Below are 20,392 nucleotides of genomic sequence, written 5' to 3' on the forward strand. Positions count from 1 at the left end.
GGCGGCTTCCGGGGGCGCGGGGCAGCGCGGCCCCCGCGCCGCAGCCGGCGTCAGGCGCGGCTCCTGGTCTCGCCCGCCTTTCGTTATCGTCAGTGCTTGTCTTTTTAATCGCAGATTTTATTATTTTTTTTCTTCCCCCTCCGGAGCCAGGTGGGGCTGGGTTAAATCCCGGCGGTTTGCAAATGCAAAGGGCTGGTGAGCTGCTGCCCTCCCCCTTCCTTCGGTCCTGCGGCCCTTGGGTGTTGCCTGGACCCGCAGCACAGGGACCTCGCAGCCACCTCCTCTGGGGGCGTCCCTGGGGTGGCCCTGCCAGGGCAGCAGCTGGGCTTGCAGGGAGCACAGATGGCCCGGCCCTGGGAGGAAAGCCCCCAAGATGCCCCTGCAGAGCCCTGCTCCACAGCCTAGCACACGCGGCTCCAGAGCCGGGAGCGACCGCTGGCTGGAGGCAAGAGAACACCCAGCCATCCGGCTTTGGGTCTCTGCTCCTGGAGGGCTCGCAGGCTTAAATCCAGCAGGTCTGGACAAGGAGATGGGTGCAGGCAGAGCTGGCAGGGTATGGCCCTTAACCGCCACCCACCCGGCTCGCCTTTGTTCTTTTTTCATAGCACACCTTCAGGGGGATTGGAGAGTGCACATCTGCCAAGGAATAACTGGGATGCTGCTTTTCCAGTGCTTTAGAAACCTCCTTCTGAAATGCCACCCAGCAGAAGGACTTGGGAAGAGTTTGCTGCTTTTCAGTTCTATGATTTCTTAATCCTCAGTCCTGATTTTTATAAGGAAGCATCTCCTAAACAAGCCCCACGCACTCTTAGGTGTCAGAGCAGCTCTGCAGGGGATCCAAGGGGCTGCAACATTACAGATGTGTTTGTGTGCAAGTGTCGTCTGGCCATGGTCTAACCTGACCCATCCAAGCTTGCAGGGGCCCAGCCAGACCACACGTCCCCATGCACTGCTGGGACCAACCTACAGCACCTACCACACCTGGAGCTTTTCCTTCATGCTCTGTGGTGGGAATTTCTCTCCCTCCCAGCTGTTCTGTGCTCCCAGGAGTGTTTCGGGAGGCCCGCGCATGGCTGAAGGACAGGGCTTTGCAGCAAACGCTTCCATGAATGCAAAAAACATGCCGCAAAAATGCAGTGGGTTCACCAAGCAATCCTCTTAACCAGGGGTCCTGGGAGAGGTGGTTGAACCCAGACTGAGCCAGTGGGTGTTTGAAACGCAGGGACCTCTGCATTTATTCCACACTATCTCAGGCTGGTTAAGTGAGTGCACAGTGAACTGCAACCTCCACCAGCCCTGCGTACGCCCACGCCTCGCCGTGCAGGCTGCTGAGGATCTGGCCCCCTTGTGACACCCCCACTGTGGGCTTGACTCCATCACCCCCAGTGTTGCTGGCTTCATCATCTCCAGGTCCTCACCAAGAGCCTGAGAGAGGTCTCAGCACCCTCATCCCATGGGGAGAGGTGTCCCAGGCTCCTAGGGGTTATCTGGGTCCATAAGGCAGGGCGACCAGACCCATCTCCAGGTTCGAGCTTGTGGGTTCCTCTAGGGTTTGAGCACAGCAGAAACCTGGACCAGGGGGACCGGTTTCACCCCATGGGTCGAAAAAAGATGAGGACCCAACTGCCCCATAGCATCTCCTTGGCAATGGCCGGGCAAATCTGCTCAGTTCAACTCTCCCCATCAGCTCCAAAAAATACCAGAGAAAGGCAAATCACCCTGATGTACAATTATGAAAACCAATACAATGGAGCCGAGATCCTGCCTGGCTCTCGACCAGGTGGAGTTTCGCGAGGAATCAATTTTAGATTAAAAAAGGTCAATATAGCATGTCAAGGCACTTCCCTAGAAGGCAAGGAGATAACTTCATTTGTGAGCGTGTGGGAAACAAGCCCAACATTTTGTCTTTGGCTCTGCTCATAACCCACCACCCTCCAGACCCCACAGCCCTTGGCTTTTTTTTTTTCCCCCCAAGAAAAAAACCTGACGACCAAAATTACAGAGGAAATATTAGGAGGAAATTAAATCGGGGTCATGTTATTCATTCATGGGGATGTGAAGATATGTGCTTTGATGTGCACCCAGAGCTGCCACCAAGCCCTGGCAGGCCTCAGTTTCCCCAACACCCATTGCGATGGTGATGCCGGAGTCTCATCCCAAATAATGCATCCCTGCCCTCCAGGAGCCTGGGTATGGCATTGGTCCCCATCCTGGCCCTTTGGGATGGAGATAGGAGAGAAGCCGTCTCCCCTGGGGCTGAGCCTCCACTTCACTGCCACCCCACATCCCATGGGGGGGGTGACAGGAGATGTCCCCCATGGCCACTGCGGAGGTCACCAGCCACGGGGACATCCTCACGCCTGGTGTTAGCACAGCTGCCGGTGACCGCTCTACTCACCCAGGGGCTCTGGCAGCCCCCCAGGACCAGCAGCGGGGCTGAATCTGGCCCAGCCAAGCCCTCCATCCCTGGGGCAGGAGGAGCCAGGTGAGATCGCTTCCCTGGGTACACAAAATCATCTCCTTCCACCAAAAAGGGGTGTTTTAAGTAAAAAAAGCCTGGATCCTTATGCCAGCGAGAGATCTCTCTACTAGGGGTATAAACAGAACAGATGGAAATAGAGTTTTTTCACTAAACCGGTATTTTTACCCAAAAATGTCTATTTTTTGCTCAAGAAAATCAACACAGGGATTTTACTTATTTATTTATTCATTATTTTTCCCTTTTTTTCCCCTCAAAAAAATTCTAGAGCAGAAAGAAATCACACCACCAGCAGCTTTTGCTCCCCTTCCCCAGCTGAAGGCAGGGATGTGCCCTGGAGAGCTGCACTCCTGCTGGGACACCAGGACTTTGGGCACTTGTATCCATCACCAGATTTATTCAGTATTTCCAAACAGAGCCAAAAAATAAAATATGACTCCCCAGGATGAGCATCAGCAACGCTCCCAATACAGCAAGCAAATAGTTATTTGGGGGAAGAAGGAGGTGCAAAGCTGCTGCAGGGCAAGCCAGGCTGGGGATGCTGTTTGCTGCCTTAAAAAAGGCAAAACCAGGGAAAAAAGGTGGGTTTTAGGTTAATAGAAAACACCCAGGGGACATCACAGTTTTGCAGCCCCAAGCCCTAGCATTGGAGTTGGCTTTTTTTCCCCCCTTCTTTTCCTCATGGGCTCTTGGGGTTGATTTTTTTCCCTTTTTTTGGGCTGAAACCACTGTCCAGGCTTGGTGATGATTCAGAATGTGAATTCTGGGGGCAAATTTATACCGGATCTCTGCTCAGGGATGTCCTTGGTAGAGGCCAGTGGGGAAGTGCCAGCCCATGGGAGCTGCCGTGGAGACAAAGCCAAGGGGGCTGGTGAGCATCTGTCACCCACTCAGGCAGTAATTAATGGCACTAAGTCATCAGAACAAGACAAAATGATGATTTTTGGCATGTTTATTGGCAAAGAAATCTTTGAGGGGGCCCCATCTATCTGCATTACGGTGATGGGGAAAAGATATTTATTCCAATGCTCTATGTAAATCAGTGTGGGATAAACACATGCAAAGCATTGGCACAGGTCACGTGTAATTAAGCGAGACGGGTAATTCCCCTTAACGGGGAGCAGGGATGGGGTTTGTGCCTAGCTCAGGTTAAATCCCTCCAGAGGCTGACGGGTGGCTGGATTTGGGGTGAAGAGCCATGATACGCACACCTTCGCTGCTCAAGGGATGAAGGTCTCCAGGATTCATGCTAATAAGCCCCTAATTAACCAGTGGCCGGAGTGGCAGAGCAGCCCTGTCAAGGCGAGGGAGAAGGTGACAAGGTGCAGCCCAGCACCTTGTGATGGGGCAGCCAAGCTGGAGCCGGTAGCGGGGACAGACAGGGCTCCTCAGGGCTGTGCTGGGACAGAGCGGCCTGGGGACAGGGACATCCCAGTCCCAGGGTCAGGGGTGCTCCGGCTCTGGGGTCAGGATTGCTCCATCCCTGGGGTCAGGAATGCTCCATCCCTGGGGTCAGGAATGCTTCAGTCCTGGGGTCAGGGACCCTCCATCCCTGGGATGAGGGGTGCTCTCTGTGATGGGGAGCCCAAATCTGGGTGGGCATCAGGCTCGTGCTAAGGGTGCCGGACGCCAGCCCACACCCAGCACCTCTGGTGCTGGCCTTGACCCTGAACCCATCCTTCCTTACTTCTCCTGGGAACAGCCCCAAACCCCAGCGATTCAGAGCCCCGAGGGACACCTCGTGTCACCCCACGCAGGGCATCCTCCACCCACCCAGCCACGCAGGGACCAAGGGAAGGGCCACGACGGAGCAAGCCAAACCGAAGTGACTTCCCCAACCATCTCCAGCAATAAACACACATCTATTTAACCAACCTTTCCCCAATTTTAACATAATTAGCCATCAGTCTGCCAATCAATGTCAGCTCCTGCAGATCACCGTTAATGGATCGCTGTTCAGCCAGCTGTTATTGAATCGATATAGAAATTAAAATGCATTCACGCCATTCTTTCTCAGCTGTCATCTTATCTCGGTGTCTAGCAAAAAGCACGGCAGATTACAGAATCCATCATCATTTAGCCTTTGTAGCTCACAAAATTCATAATTAACAACAAATTTCTATTCACTTGCTCATGTAATTTAATTAGTTTTCCATTAAATAGAGACTAAATATCATCTAATCCCCCAACAGAGCAAATAATTGTTTTCCATTCTTTTAGAAATTATCACTTGCTTATTGTAACTATCAAAATTCATTAGAAGCCTTGGAGCAGCAGTGGGAAAAGGTGGGAAAAGCACTGGAGGAAGGATAGGGAGGTAATTAGCGGGGGTGGCAGGGCCAGGGCTGCCCTTGGCTGAGCCGGGACCTCCCGGTGATACCCCTGTTGTACCCAGCATAGGGATCACCAGCACCCAGCGCAGGATCCCACCTGCTGCACCATGCCCGGGTGCTGTGGGTACCACATCTGCCTCCAGCCAGGATCGCTTGCTGATGCTGGTGTTGCCGAAGGGTCAAGGACCAGGATGGGGATGAGGATGGGGATGGGGACAACCACACAGAACCATGTCAGGGGGTCACTGTCAGCCCCCCCAGTCCCCACCGAAAGACCGGGAAGCAGTCGGCAGCCCCCGCCACAGCAGCTCTATTGCATAGAGGCAATAGATCTGGCACCCGGGAAAGATTTAATTTATAGTGGAAATCTCTCAAGCAAATACCTCCCTTGGAGGAATAAACCTGTTTAAGAAAACAATTTTCTCTGCGCTTGGATTATGCCTTTAACGGTTTGCTGCTGTGATGCCCTGGAGCTGGCACGGCTCCGGCATGGGACAAGAGCCAAGAGGGGCCTACACTCACTTGGGTGCTGCCTTTCATGGGAGGAAACCAGCCCCAGGGGCTGCCCGGCCCCAAATCCCCCTGGATGCTCTGCTGCCCAGTGTGGGGCATCGCTCTGTCCCCAAGGCGGGGTGGCAGTGCTGGACATGGCAGTGTCCGTGGTGGGGTGCCTGGGCACATGTGGGTGCATGTATGCCTGTGCACCTGCATGTGGCTCTGAGTGGGCATGTATATGTGCATGTTTGCACCTGTGTGCATGTGAGTGCATTTGTATGTGCACGTGCGAGCATGCGCATGCATGTGTGTGCACAAATGTGTGTGCATGCATGTGCATGTGTGTGCTTGTGTGTTACATGCATGTATGGACATGTATGTGCACGCAGGGTGCAACCTTGCAGTACTTACTTTGCACAGCAAGGATTTGTCATGGTCCTGTGCCAGCCAGCCCTGCCGTGGGTGCCAGCCCCCGATCGTGGATGCCTGGCTCTCCCCGTAGCCCCCATGGCCCGGCAGCAAGCCCAGGGGAAGGCTGAGCCCAGGGGAAGGCAGCACGGGGCCAGCTGTGCTCACCGATGCCCAGTGGGGCTCTGCAGAGCATTAAACCTGCTGAGCTCTATGTATCCCCCTGTAGCAAATTGCATTAAATCCACAAATTGTCCTGACAGCACCGTTGTTACGATCCACTGAACACATGTCCCCTTAAGAGCAGGTAGGTGCTTCTCCTAAATCAGCTTTCAGCTCTCCCCAGGGGCTGGGACGTCGGCACATGGTCCGATCCGTCACCAATGCAGGCGGGTGGGCATCGATCCATCCCTAATTGCAGACATTAATTGGCAGCAGAAACTCAGAGCTGCCCCTGTCCACGTCTCCCTCCTCACCCTCCACTGGTATTGAATACTTATTTGATCCACAGGTTCCCTGGAGCTGGGGAACAGAGATTTCTCTCACAGCACTGGGATGGGCACAAGGACCTGCCGGGGAAGCTGGGCTGGGTGCTCACTGCTGCGGTGAGTTTGCTAGTGCTCGGGTGCCAGCAGTGCACTCAGCAGGGAGATGCCCTCAAAGCAAACCATCCGCCTGCCCCGGTGCCTGGCTCGATCTGCCCGGCTGCTCCCTCGGGGCTGGGGGATTTAGTGTTAATCCGGATCATTTACCCAATCTGGGTCATGGCTCCACGGACATCCGTGCCAGCGCTTGCCCCTGGGTGGGATGTGGATCCATCCAGCCCCCACTGCCCAATGCTGGGAGCTGCCAGCTGCCATGTGTTCTGCATGGGACCTCCAGGCTCTGTGGGACCCCGGGCACTGCAACCCCTGCCCAACAAAACCCTCCAGGACTCAGGGCAGGGGGAGAGAGATGCCCCTCCCTTATTTCCCTGCAGGTTCCTGGGTTGGGAATTAGGAAAAAAAACCAAACCTTTTTTTCTTCTTTTAAACAAGCAAGATTCAGTAAACTGCAGGGTTATCCTGGCATCACTGGCTCAGCCCCAAGAGTCTCTCTTCCCTCTGACACTTGGGCATATATTCAAACAAAACCATAAACCCTCGAGGATTGTAACAGGGTCTAATTAAGCACTAAATCCATGTGCCAGCACCCTCCTTGCCCAACAGCCCTCAGTGAGGGGACAGAGGCACGGTGTTGGTGCCTGGGCACAGGGCTCCTGCTCCAGTGGGCCCAGGGAGGTCGGTCCTGAATCGCGGCGCTCCTGGCTGAAGTCCCAGCTCTTATTTACATGTGTTTCAGGGCATGTTACTTAATACTCTGCAGAGTTAAAAATAAATCTTCCCCCTGCCTCCAGCTCTCTCCGCCCACCTCTTCAGCTGAAGGGTGATTTGTTTGCGTTCAGATACATTCATTCACCATGATCTGGCGATGGGTCTTCCCGTGTCTGCACCATCACCTCCCCAATGCCTGGCTCCAGCCGTGCATGGTTCCCCCCACGGGGACAGATGGACAGGGATAACTGCAGAGTTGTCTCCGTTCTGCGGGCTCCTGCCTGCCGTTCCCGGTGGGAGTTGGGGGGATGATGGGAGGTGGATGTCAGCAGCCAACGGGGACCAGACCCGCACCGGTGAAGCTGATATTCCCTGGATGTGAACCTGGAGCTCTGCTGAGTCTCAGCATTCAGATCTGATGCTCGAATCCGTCATCCCATGGATGAGGAGGGTCAGTGAAGGAGGCACAGTTGGGGTCAATGGTTTCCTGACGGTTAAACCCATCTGTGCTCTCCAGCCCATCCCTGTCTGCACCCGAAGTCACTTTGCAATGATTTAGGAACCACGAGCAGAAACCAGTTCTGCTCCAGCCCCAAGGGCTTCAAGAGAAACACCGTGGTGAGTGAGGTCCCGCATCCCCAAGGGATGGGGCAGCCTGCAGCCATCTGCCGACAGGACATGGTGCTGGGACAGGAACTGTCCCAGGTGACAGGGACCAGGGACAGTGCCACACACTCCAAGCCCAGGAGACATCATCTCACCTCCCAAGGAACATGCAGCTACATTTCCCTGCCTCCTTAAAAGCTGATGGGTCTGTTTTGGCCCCAAGCATGCCATCCTCCAGCTTTTCTCTTCTGCCCACAGCAGGGAAAGCAGGGACAAGAAATACTCTCAAGGGAACCCTGTGCTACTTCCCTTTTCACTGCACAAACCGCACCCATTTTCCAGCTCTTAAATACCTGGTGGCTGCAGCAGATTTGTTCTGGTCAAAGGCCTGCCAAGACCGCACAGGACAGTCCCACGGCATGGCACTGCTGGGGTGGGAGCATCTCGTGTCCACGCTCCAGTGTCCCAGCTGAACTGCAGCTCTCAAGAAGCCTCCTCCGGGATGGGGCAGAAAGGCAGCGAGGTGAGAAACACCTGATACAACCTGAACCAAGGGAACAAAGGGGGGGGGGGGGGGGACGGAATGGGTGAGAAAAAAGGATGAAAGCTGAGATGGACACAATCAGAAGAGAAATGCAGCACGTACTACTCTTCATGGCAAGTTCATTAATATCAGACAACAACCCATGGCATGAGGAACCCCCCCTTGCACGCTCTCACAAAGCCCAGCTGAGGCTCAGCCCCCAGTCAAGGGCTTGATGCCTTGGCCAAAAAAGCCAGTGCAGACCATTCCCTCCTGGCCTAAACCCTGGGGCTGGGGCACAGCAAGCAGTCAACCAGGCAGCGGATCCGTGGCTGTAGGGCAAGACCTGGCAGAAGCTGAGGTCTCCCCCATTGAAGCTGAGGCAGGGTGCAGGCACCCTTGCGTTGTCTCAGCACTCAGCCAGAGGTATATGAGTACGGATCTAAGCTGCTCGAGGACCTGCTGCTGTCTCGTACCACCATCCCGCCAGCCTGGCTGGGGAGAGGGGACACACAGCCAGTCCGGTTCCCCCACTGCTGAGCACCAAGTACACTGTGCCTGCCACAGAAAACTCACTCCCTTTACGCTTATTTATAGCAGAAGGCTGGATTTTACTCAAAACATGAAAATAGGATTCAGCAGTAGCCCAATAATTATTTCATGTGGTCATTTTTATTGCCATGAATAAAAAATAAAGCTGCTCTTCTGAAGACAAGTGGCGCTCCTCAGGGGTCAGTATTGGGACCGGTGGTGTTTAACATCTTTGTCAGTGACATGGACAGTGGGATTGAGTGCACCCTCAGTAAGTTTGCCAATGACACCAAGCTGTCGACACACTTGGAGGGAAGGGATGCCATCCAGAGGGACCGAGACAGGTTTGAAAGGTGGGCTCATGTGAACCTCATGAAGTTCAACCAGGCCAAGTACAAGGTCCTGCACATGGGTTGGGGCAATCCCAAGTGCAAATACAGGCTGGGCAGAGAATGGATTGAGAGCAGCCCTGAGCAGAAGGACTTGGGGGTGTTGGTTGACAAGAAGCTCAACATGACCCAGCAATGTGTGCTCACAGCCCAGAAAGCCCACTGTACCCTGGGCTGCATCAAAAGAATCGTGACCAGCAGGTCGAGGGAGGTGATTCTCCTCCTCTACTCTGCTCTCATAAGACCCCACCTGCAGTACTGCGTCCAGCTCTGGGGCCCCCAACGTAAGGTAGACATGGACCTGTTGGAGCGAGTCCTGAGGAGGGCCACGAAGATGATTAGAGGGCTGGAGCACCTCTGCTATGGAGAAAGGCTGAGAGTTGGGGTTGTTCAGCCTGGAGAAGAGAATGCTCCGGGCAGACCTTAAAGCAGCCTGCCAGTACCTAAATGGGGCTGACAAGAAAGCCAGAGAGGGACTTTTTACAAGGGCATGTAGTGACAGGATGAGGGGTAATGGCTTTAAAGTGAAAAAGGGTAGATTTAGATTAGATTAGATGTAAGGAAGAAGTTCTTAACGGTGAGGGTGGTGAGGCACTGGAACAAGTTGCCCAGAGAGGCTGTGGATGCCCCATCCCTGCAAGTGTTCAAGGCCAGGTTGGATGGGGCTTTGAGCAACCTGGTCTAGTGGAAGGTGTCCCTGCCCATGGCAGGGGTGGTGGAACTAGATGATCTTTAAGGTCCCTTCCAAACCAAACCGTTCTATGATTATATGAACTTAATGTCTATGGTTTCCCTGGGTTATATACAAGTGAGGGCCTTGATTTAGTTTCGTACAACAAAAAAGTAAAACAGAACAATAAATCCCACCACACAGTTCTTGTAAAAAGGTATCTATTTCAGTTTTGACCGTATAAAAAAAACAACAGAAACCTGACAGGGAATATACAAGCCACATATGGACTTTAAACAAATTTTACCAATTTCAAGTGATCTGGGTAAGGTTTAATAGTTGGTGGTACAGCCAAAACCAAATTCCTTTCAATTCCAAATTTTTCTTCCTCCCCAAAGAAAGTGGGGGGTGGAAAAAAGCTGTACAGCGAGACCACACAGACATTACAGCCTGCGAGAGGGCAACTTGTCACATCAAGCTTCTTCAACATTTTCCCACTGCCACAAGTGTGAAAGGGCCTGGCACCGGTGAGAAGCAAGTCAATCCAACTTTTGTAAACCAAGGATCGTGCGGGCACAAATCCCACCATCTCTTTGTCAGCTTCACTGGATCTCCCCCATATACAGTCTTTTGTCGCTGGATGCGGAGAGTACTGAGGGAGAGAGAGGGGGGGAAGGGAGGAATATGAAAATTAAACACAACAGTTTGAGACCTCCACTAACGACACATCATTTGAATCAAACTACTCATTTTGCTTGCTGTAAGTGATCTAGAAAGCCAAATTTCATTTGCTCCCTAAAACACTTCATGGAATTACTACTCCGATACCTAATCACACGCTGTGTGTTGTGGCTGCCATTCCACTGTCCCAAGGCAGGCATAACAGCGTACTGCCTGTAATGTCTAAGCATTAAAATGGTAAAGAGAGGCGTATAAACACACTGTTAACGCTCTCAAGCATCCTGAAGCACTGTTTTCATTGCAAGGAGCATTCAGATTGCAAACCGGGCACTGCCATCGGGACTGCATGCCGCTAGAGGGCACAGGCTGGCCAGGAAAGCCTCACCGGGATGTTATTATTTTATCAGAACAGGCAAAATGGGGCTGGCATCCAACACGCCACTGAACCACCTTAACTCAGAAAAGGCTCTTCAGGGGATTCAAGACACAAGCATCAAAAGAATGACCCAGAAGCGCTGCTCTTGACACTGACAATGGTTTCATTCAAGTCCAGGAGTGATTTGGGGGATTTCTACAAGAACTCACAGACTGGTGTCTGTCATCTTGCCTCATTTTGGCTCCCTGTGCACCCTCCCGTGCAGATGAGCATCATGGAGTGGGTGCAGCAATTTACTAGATTAACGTTCCCAGATGTTAACAGAAATCAATTGCAAAACTTGCTTGCAACGCCTGGATGGGTTTTTAATTTTTATTTTAAGCTGAGTGATTGATTCACAAAGAGGAGCTCAGCAGAATACAATTGCAAACAATTTGCTCCAAACGGGAGCAGAGCGCGCTCCGCTCTTCCAGCAGTCTCCAATCTGAAGACAGGGCAATGAATAACCAAGGAACAAACTCATAACTCACTGCCCTGCTGCAGAGACTGTCATCCTCGGCACAACCGAGCTCTTGGCCTCACTTTGGGGTTGACTCGTGTCAATTTTTTGCTGGAGCAATGCGGTGACCTGGCTGGTGGTGCAAGTGTTTCCATAGAAACAAACAGCACCCTGCGGTCCTGCCTGGGCCGCATGCTGCGCCAAGAAACTGAGAGGAAATCTGGTCTCACCTAATGCACAGTGGTTAAAATGGTTCTGAAAAAGCCACCACGAGCATTGTCTCACACAGCACTGATACGTGGTGCCACATGCTGGACACCTCTAGAATGGGGACAAAACGCACTGCACAAAGAGCCTCCTTTGCTTCCTACAGCTTTTGGGTAAGTTAAGAGACCCCGGGCTGGAGACGTGCTCCCAGGTGATCACTGTCCTCATGTGATCACCAAATGTATGGTTATATCCCTGGTGTCCAAACCCAGGTACCCCAAAACCTTTTTACACGGCCCTTGGAAGGGAGTCTGGACAAGCCCTAGGCAGCGGTAGCCAAGCCACAGCTCATGGCCACTCACAGGTGACCAATAGCCCAGACCACCAGCCACCCTGCTGCTGTATGGGTGCCCCCACCCAGGTCTCCCCCTGGGCAGGACACAGAAGCAGAGCCCCTGCGCTCAGGCCAGGACCCCGGGCACACCCAGCCCAAGTCCTATCTATGGGAGAGGAGCAAGCAGGAGTCTGCTACCCCTAAATTTGTCTGATACTCGGTGCTCTGGGCCACAGGCAATTTGGGGGCCATTTTCCAGAGGATCAGCAGAAACTACTTCCCTTGACAACTTGCAGTGGGGAGGACTTACTAATGGGTTCCTCCGGATGGAAAGCTAGTTCGTTCACCGACCCGGCATGGCCTGGCAGCTTGTACAAAATCCTCCTGGATGTGGTGTCCCACACATAGACAAACCTACAAGAGAGTCATTATGAGTGCAGGCATTTGAGAAGGGAAAGCAGGTGCCCCCCACACCAACAGCTTATTCCTGCAGCAGTTTCACCATCTGGGCTGAAATAGATGCAGCTCTTAGTGTGGATAAACAAGGAGCTTCTCAGGAGCAAAACGCTACACTGCCAAATCCAGAAGAGCAGAGGTCTGAGCAGGTAGGAGCTAACATGGCAATTTGGTGTCAAAAGCCTCGTTGCCGTCACAGCACAGCACAGCAGCCCCATTTCACCCCTCGTGGCATAGAGATGGATTTGGAAGCATGAGGCCATAGAGACCCTCAATACAGCAGCCAACACAGTGGGCTAAGGGAGAAAATTAGCATTGGGAGTGGGGAAGAGGGTTCTTGCCCTCACAAATACCTGCCTGCATGCCCAGCGGTCACCATCGGTTTGCACTGACTGGCAAGCAGTAAGGAGCCTAGGCGCTCTCCCAGCCCCTGCTGCAGTGTAATCCCTCACAGCCAACAGCTTTATATATGGATTTCTTTCTGCTGTGCCATTAAAGTCATGATCCACTTCCCAGCATTTATTAGAGGGCCAATCAGATTGCACCGAGCCCTTTGATTAACCTCCTGCAGGCCACACCGTTGGCACCTGCCACTGGCCAGGTCCTGCCTGAGCACTGCACCTTGGCTGAAAGGCAGCGCAGAAGCCAACAGGGTCCTTCAGACAGGAGGTCAGAAAAACTGCTGGCATGGGGCACAGATCAGCTTCCAGATTACTCCTATAAATAGTCTCAGAGTGGGGGAAAATGGTGCCTTGCTGTAAATCACGCTGTACCCCAAGATCACTGCTTGTCCCTCATGGGTGTTGACTGCTGCCTGCACAGTGCAGTGGCTGCACAAAAGCTCTACTGGGAAGCAGAGCGATGCTTTGACCCTGCTTATGGTGAGCATCTGTAGGAGTGAGTGGCATTTTTTAATACATCAAAACAAGAAGAGCCCTGAGCAACATTCTACAACCCAGGCAAGGTGATGCTGCACCCCACCTGCACAGGAACGGTGCATCCCTCCCTTCCAATCACAACAGCCTCGCCACATGAAACGGCATTTGTTACAAGGTTCCCAGCTCTACAAAAAATATTGGTGGCTGGGGAAAGCTGCCAGTTCTGGATTACATTCATTCTCCCTTCTCATTTTGCTCTTTAGGGAGGTGACTGGCAGCTGCTAAAACAGAATCTGCCAGGGCAAAAAAGGGAAGCGGCAGGGCAGTAATTGGCTGGGTTTGGCATGAAGGGCAGCTCTGCTGCCCGCATGCCCCAGAGGCATCACTACGACTTTTTACAGGGCACTGCAGAGGGTGAGGGCACGGGGGACAGCCTGTAAAACACGTGTAAAATCAATCTACAGCATTAGACTCCTCCAAAGGAAGGTCACTGCAAATGCCACTGTGCATCCCCATGTCTCACCGGCATGAACTCAAACATACTGGGTGTCATCAGTCCCACAGACAGCCCAGGCTCTGAATACCAAGGCTGGACCACTTCAGGCTTATGCAATGCTATCAGCAACGGGTTCCTCAGTTTCACCTGTTCCTTTCCATTTGTCAGGGCTTTGCAGACCAGATGAAGAGCGAGATTTGCTTGTACATTTAGCTTGTCTTTTAGTTAAAATAGAACTGAACTTCTTTCCCCCCCCCAAAAAAAAGCACTGAATAATTTATAACACTTGCTGGCTAGATAGAGAGGACAGTGGATACCAACACAGGGCAGACCTGCTTTGTTAAGAGCACTCATTTTCAGGCTGGTGCTATTCTTTGACTTATTTGCTTGAAACACATAAAAAGGAAAAATTCAAGACTACAACTTAAGTCATGTTACTTAAAGCAGCATTTCTTCAAGCATGACTTTTTTATCTAGCAGGCAAGAACTGTATCGATTGCTTTCTCAAAGCGTTCTGCTGTTGCGTTTTTAATCTGGTATGGCAAAGCAGGCAAGCACTTTAAGTAGTTGATTTTACTATAACCCTTCTGAAGGGCTCAACAGCAAAAAGAAAAATTCAGGTAACTGTCCCTCCAACGTACACACACACACACTCCATATAATGCAGAGGAAGAGTAATCACTGTGGAACTATTTTGTACTCAGACAAATGAAACGTTTGTTTAATCTCACTTTGCTTTCCCAGCAGACACTCCTCAAAAAAAGTATCTAAAGCTCAGAGAAAGCAGAAAGATTTGAGCAGCCTTGTCTAACCTGCCCCTGGACCTGGCTGTGTGCTTTTGCCCACGAATGCCACAACGAAGTTGCTGTCAGACCACAGAGCTACATCAGCATCTGCAGAACTAACCTAATGGCCTAAGACTTGCAGCCATACTTTGCCACTGAATGGATCAGCCACAGCCTCAGCAGGCTGATACACAGGCATTCCTCCACCAAGTGCACTGCTGTTACTGCCCAGCAGGACTGGAAAGGAGAGTCATGTCTCAGCCACTTGCTGTGACAGCTGGCCCCACTATATCTGGACATCGAGAACTAAAGTTCTCCCTATCCTCTATCAGAAATTCATTAATTTGCTGATTACTACTGCTCCATGCCCTGGACTCTGGCCTGCAGGAATTCCTGTCGCGATGTCATTGAGAGTCTGTCTGGATTTGCTCCAGCGGAGGTTGGTATCCTTCACGGTGACCTTCAGTGTCTGGCATGGACCCTCTGCTGGCTTCCTCCCTCTACCTGTTTTAGTCCTCAGTTGCCTTAGTTTATAAAATATCTAATTTAAAAGTCCAATATGTGCTAATTTAGTCAGATCTTTATTTTTCCTTACGCATTAATTAAAGTAAGGAGGAAGAATGATCCTTGGAACACCACTGGTGCTTCCTGCAAGCTGTCCTGCAGCAATTTAACTGGTATTTGTGGTCCTTGTCAGTATAACCCCCACACTATACACACTCCCCCAGACCCCCCGTGTCTCGAAGACGCTCGCAAGCATCTACCAGTCCAACCACAAGGGACCTACTTCACGGACAACCATGCTCCTGTCATCCGGCGGTCCTAATGTTGGATCCTGTGGCTGAACATAAGCAGCAATGCAGGTCTCTAGTCAGCTTTTGACAATAATAAGAAGATTTTACAACTATACACTGCTCCTCCACTGACACAAAGGCAATATAAAGGCATCGCTATTGTAATGAGGGCAGACAATGCTCACAGAAGATCACAGAGGTTTGTTCGGGTCTTCACACCTCTATGCACAATTCTGAGTCTTCAGATTCATTTTAGACATGATCCAACTCATTTCAGGAGTGCCTGCAAAACTGTTTGGAATTTATGGGAACAGATGAACGCAGTGGTAACTCACCTGTCGGCTGATCCCCCTGCGACTTTACTCCCATCCGGGGACCAAGAGCACCTCAGAAGATTCTAAAATAAAAGAACATGCACAGATCTATTTCCAAAGAAAGATTTAGTTTTCCCCTTCTACTTGAATTAAAATCACCACGAGACTTTAAATATCACAAGCACCACTTTAATGATCTCCCTTCAGAAGATGAGATGGTAATTACAGATTTTATTTTATTGCTGGAAACATCCAGTGCCTTGTTATTTTACACAAAGTAGTAAATGTAGAAAATACTTAATTTACAGCTAATTACAGCTGAACCGAGCAAAGAAATCTTGTTACTGCGGCTTTAATTGGAATCCCACTTTGTGCATTAATCTTTCTTTGAGTTCTTATTAAAGCCTTTCTGGTTTAAACTTGAATTTAAAAACCAATTTACAGAAAAGTTAATAGCAGCAGCATTTTACAAATAATCATGTTTTGGTCTCCAGTACACTCACCTTTTCAAAATTATGTACGTTCCCCTGGAAAATCTTTACACATCTCTCTTTAGGGGCAAATGGTCGCACATCCCAGATGCGAACTGCAACAGAGAGCTCACAGTAATTAGCTGAAGATGGCAGAGGCATGGGGGCAAGGTCAGCTTCTGCAAATGCTCCTTTTCCTAAGACACACTGCTAACGAGCAAAGACCTGGTCATGCTCCTTATTCTCTTCATGCCTATGTTTCCCCAGAAGCAAAAGGAAACCAGCAGCTTTCCCCTGCAGAAAGCTTTGATATGAAAGGTCAAATGCAGAAATTTATAATTACACCAAGACCACTGCCAACAGGAGGGGAAAAATCCAAAACAACTATTACACAAACGAGCCACCATCTCCTTACATGAGCATTTGCTTTACTCTAACACACTCCATGATCATGCTTCTAATCAGATCAGCTTCGCTGAGCACCCCCACACAGTGAGACAAGCAGTTTGGAAACTGTGCTGTCATTCCCTGCTGCGGGGAAACAGCCAAACCGCCCCGACAAGAGCCAGACTGAGACTGCGTTCAACTGTCTGCGTAAATAACGTGTGCCATAGCTTGTGTCCTCACTGCCCTTCGGGAGACGTGACAAACCCTTCTGATGCAGCTGCTCCCTCCCTGCAAAAGACACGACTGTCACCAGCGTAACAAGAATTCAAGCTTTATCTCTGGAGCCAAACTCCCTTCAGCCTATCCCCACGTCTGGCTCGTTTTTCTACGTCATACAATTTGAGCTGTTCCTTCCCAAACACCATGCAAAGCTAGCATAAGAGAGCAGCGCCTGACAGCTGTGCTCGCACATCAGGTAGGACATACCTGTGTTGTCCATTGCATTGGAGAGCAGGTAGGAGCCTTCTGAACTCAGGCTGAGGCCTGTCACCGAGTCTGCGTGTCCTCTCATCGTGTAAGTGAGCTTGTTCTGGCGAAGGTCCCACACCTTTCAGACACAACATTGCCATTTAACAAAAAGACAGGCAAGACTGTTGGAACTGCTGTTTCCAAAGCGTTTCACACAGGTACTGATCAGTCAGCTGATTACATCAGCTTTTGATTCCAGTTGGTGGGGTCTGAATGGCTAAAATATGAGGCTAAAATTTAATGTGTGTTGTTGGAAAAATAGAATTTTCCCATTAGAAGTCTTCTTACCGAACTTGTCCAACAACCAAGGAGTTAAATGCCAGCAGCCCCATGCATGCAGGAATCCCCCTCTATCTGGCTATAGCTCCCCCAGCTCCCAAATTCCACTGACTGATGGCACAGAGCAGCAGTTGTCCGATCTCCAAAATTTCACACTGTTCTTTCCCGAAGAGGGGCAGTCATTCAAGGGGTGTGTCGGAACAGATGTCATGTCAGTGCTACACTTAGCCATGGCTCTCTGACAAGCACATGCTCCCCATGCTTAGGTCAGGCTGGAGCCCAAGGCTAAGAGGACAGTAAGACAGACTGAACCGTACAGCTATCAGGAGAATCTCAGTTACCAGCTCAATGAAACATTGAGCTCGCCCTTAAATAAGAACTTTCCACACTAGCAGGTGACAAAGCAAGTTGCAAACTGGAGCAGAGGGCAGAGAGTGTGGATGTGTCACCACATTTTCTTTAGTTTACCTCATATATGGCTCTACAGCCTCCAAGACGGGCACAAGCTGCCAGAAGAGCCAGCATACCATATCAGCTCCAGCAGGTGACAGCAGTGCTGGGACGCCTGGCCAGGAATGCCAGGGCTGCCCAGGCTGTCACATGCCAAACAGCGCTGGAGCAACTCACTCAAGAGTTTATTGGCCCTCTATCAACAGCGAGGTCAGACACAGCAGGTCTGCGTGGTTCTTGTGACTGTAAAATTAACCAACAGGCCTCCACTTTTGTCCTTGACGAATGCAAGATGTAACGGGATGGAAAAGGTGTGCACGGTCGGAAAGGCACACGAGGACACAGGCGTCCTACCTTAATATCGTTGTCGATGCCTCCGGATATGATCTGATCACTGGTGTCATTGAAAGTTACAGCCAAGACCTGGTACGTGTTCTGAAATGTCTGAACAGCAGCTTTTTTCCTGATATCCCACAGCTGAAAAAACACGGCAGTTGTAAAAGTTGCATAGAGATATTTAATGATAAAATTACAGGAATTTGCACAGATACTTGGCAGAGACTCAGCACACTCTCCTGAAATCCCCTCTTTTAGATCTCAGCAGATCTCTATAAAAAAACACAGTAAGAGTGTGGAGTGGAGCACAGGAGTTCAAGGGAGGGAAGAAGGTGCTAGCGTGTAAGATTTCATTAACGGCTCACCTTTCTCATATTTTGTTAATGCAGTGCAGTGGAAAAAGTACAACTGAGCAAAACGAATCTTCTTCACCCCCCCCCTGCAAAGACTTAATGAAAAAAAAGAGCAAATTTTATTTCAAATTTTTTATTTCTGAAATCAAAGTTATTAGATAATGAAATTATAAGAGTAATGAAAGGCTGAATTTAGCCCACTTAAGTGGGAAGACCCCAAATATTCTTTCAAAAATCCTTTCTTACTTTCATTCCAGACTATCCCCTTACACAATATACTGACCTTCACTGTCCCATCATCGCTGCCTGTACAGACAAGCTGGGGTCCTCGCCTTGCTGGGTAACAGGAGTTAACGAACGAGGTATGGCCCTTCAGTCTCTTCACTCTCTCTCCAGTCTCACTATCCCACACAGCCACAGTTTTGTCTGTGGATGCTGAGAAGAGCATGCTGCGGAGAAGAATTGCTGTGAGGTTCTCAATTTTGGAAACATTTCTCCCCTCCCACCTTTTTTACTCTCAAGTTCTGTGATCAAAGCTGGAAATATTCAGTGGGAATACACCATGGTGAAGAAACTCCCCCATATGCCAAGACAAAGGTGGTGTTTCAGGAGAGGCTGACTGACAGTGGAGCAGCTACACTGGAAGAACTCCAACTAAACCCCATTTCTAGATACGTATAGATTGGTCTTGCACCTTCTCAAACACTATTTGGGATGAACACAGGAGAGAAAGCTCAGTGGCAATAGGTCAGATGCAATAGTGGAGGAGCCTTTTAAATTAGCAAATATCCCACTTGTTTTCTTTCCCTCCCCAGTGCCTCCCAGATGGCCGACCCTAACTTCACTCTGTTCCTCAAGACTGGAATCAAGGGCACTGGTGGGTCATGGGTGACTCCAGGTCCTTTTTCTTAATCTCAAACAGGCACCACTCCTTATCTGGGAAAGCCACACTACAAGCATTTGCCATACATGGACTGAGCAGGAGCAATGAGACGCTAGCCCGCAGAAAGCACCTTCCTTCTGAAAGAGCTGGGCCTGAGGCCAAAAGCCGTCCACACACCACTTACCTGCCATCTGTGTTATAGTGCAGCTCCATAACTGCCCCACTGTGTCCCTTCAGTGTGGCGTAGTTATCACAGTCCCCATAGACGTTCCACAGCACTGGGGGAAAGGAAGGGAGAAGTAAGTACAGGAAACACCTCTGTGCTGTGGATGGAGCAATTCTCTGGGAATTCAGCAAAATGAACCATGTATTGTCACTGCTATCGTCTCCAATCTTGGCTGACGTGTGCCCATAAAAAAACATCGTGTGAGCCCCAGAAAGACAGACAGCTGATTTGAGCTGATTTATGGGTTTAGATGAAGTTGAATTTATAAAGGAAAATAATAACCTTCACCTCAGCAACCCAAAGCATTAAAAACTGCATTTCTGTGATGGCTGCAGTCAAACGCAGGCTGACGGTAACCTGCGCGAGGGTCCTGGGAACACCGGGCTGTGACCATCAAGGCATGTTACCAGCCCCATCTGAGGACCAGCAGGACAGTGACCAGCCAGAGGAGCGACAAGAAGTTTCTTGCTCCCCTCGTGCTGAAGCACTTCACTCCTAGGACTCAGCAAGCTTGATGGCTGAGATAAAACCCCACAACGGCCTGAAATCATACGAGCCCCAGCCCCGCGCAGCGCTGGCTGGGACAGGGGGGCCTGGTACTCACGGATGAGCCTGTCGAAGCCAGCGGAGGCGAGGGTGTTGCCATTGGGGTGGAACTTGCAGCAGTACACCTCTCCTTCGTGCCCCGAGAGCAGCATGATGGGGGCCTGCAGGGAGGAGCAGCGCGGCGGGCCCTGCCGGAGGTAACGGGGGAAGGGGCGGGTGAGGGGATGCCATGGAGGGGAACAAGGGGCACCGCCGGGGCACGGCCAGGCCCCCCCCAGCCCCGCCATCTCCTCACGGGCCTCCTCCCCTCCTCGCTTCACCCCCCTCCGGCCTTCTCCTCCCGCCATCCCCCCACAGGCCTCCTGCA

The 20,392-nt window shown here is 51.0% G+C and overlaps 1 protein-coding gene across 1 annotated transcript; it reads right to left on the reverse strand.

Annotated features, from left to right (window-relative positions):
- Positions 1-9,954: 9,954 nt before the first annotated feature.
- SNRNP40 (small nuclear ribonucleoprotein 40kDa (U5)) lies at positions 9,955-20,372 on the reverse strand. The gene is made up of 9 exons (XM_010576378.1): positions 20,084-20,372; positions 19,438-19,531; positions 18,654-18,819; positions 18,036-18,158; positions 16,911-17,031; positions 16,071-16,153; positions 15,589-15,650; positions 12,155-12,258; positions 9,955-10,399 (listed from the first exon to the last, which is right to left on the reverse strand). Exons 1-9 carry the CDS (start codon positions 20,370-20,372, stop codon positions 10,350-10,352), a joined length of 1,092 nt encoding a protein of 363 aa, XP_010574680.1. The 3' UTR covers positions 9,955-10,349.
- Between the last annotated feature and the right edge of the window lie 20 nt (positions 20,373-20,392).

This window comes from Haliaeetus leucocephalus, unplaced genomic scaffold (genome assembly GCF_000737465.1).
Source record: "Haliaeetus leucocephalus isolate CR32 unplaced genomic scaffold, Haliaeetus_leucocephalus-4.0 Scaffold517, whole genome shotgun sequence".
Classification (NCBI taxonomy): domain Eukaryota; kingdom Metazoa; phylum Chordata; class Aves; order Accipitriformes; family Accipitridae; genus Haliaeetus; species Haliaeetus leucocephalus.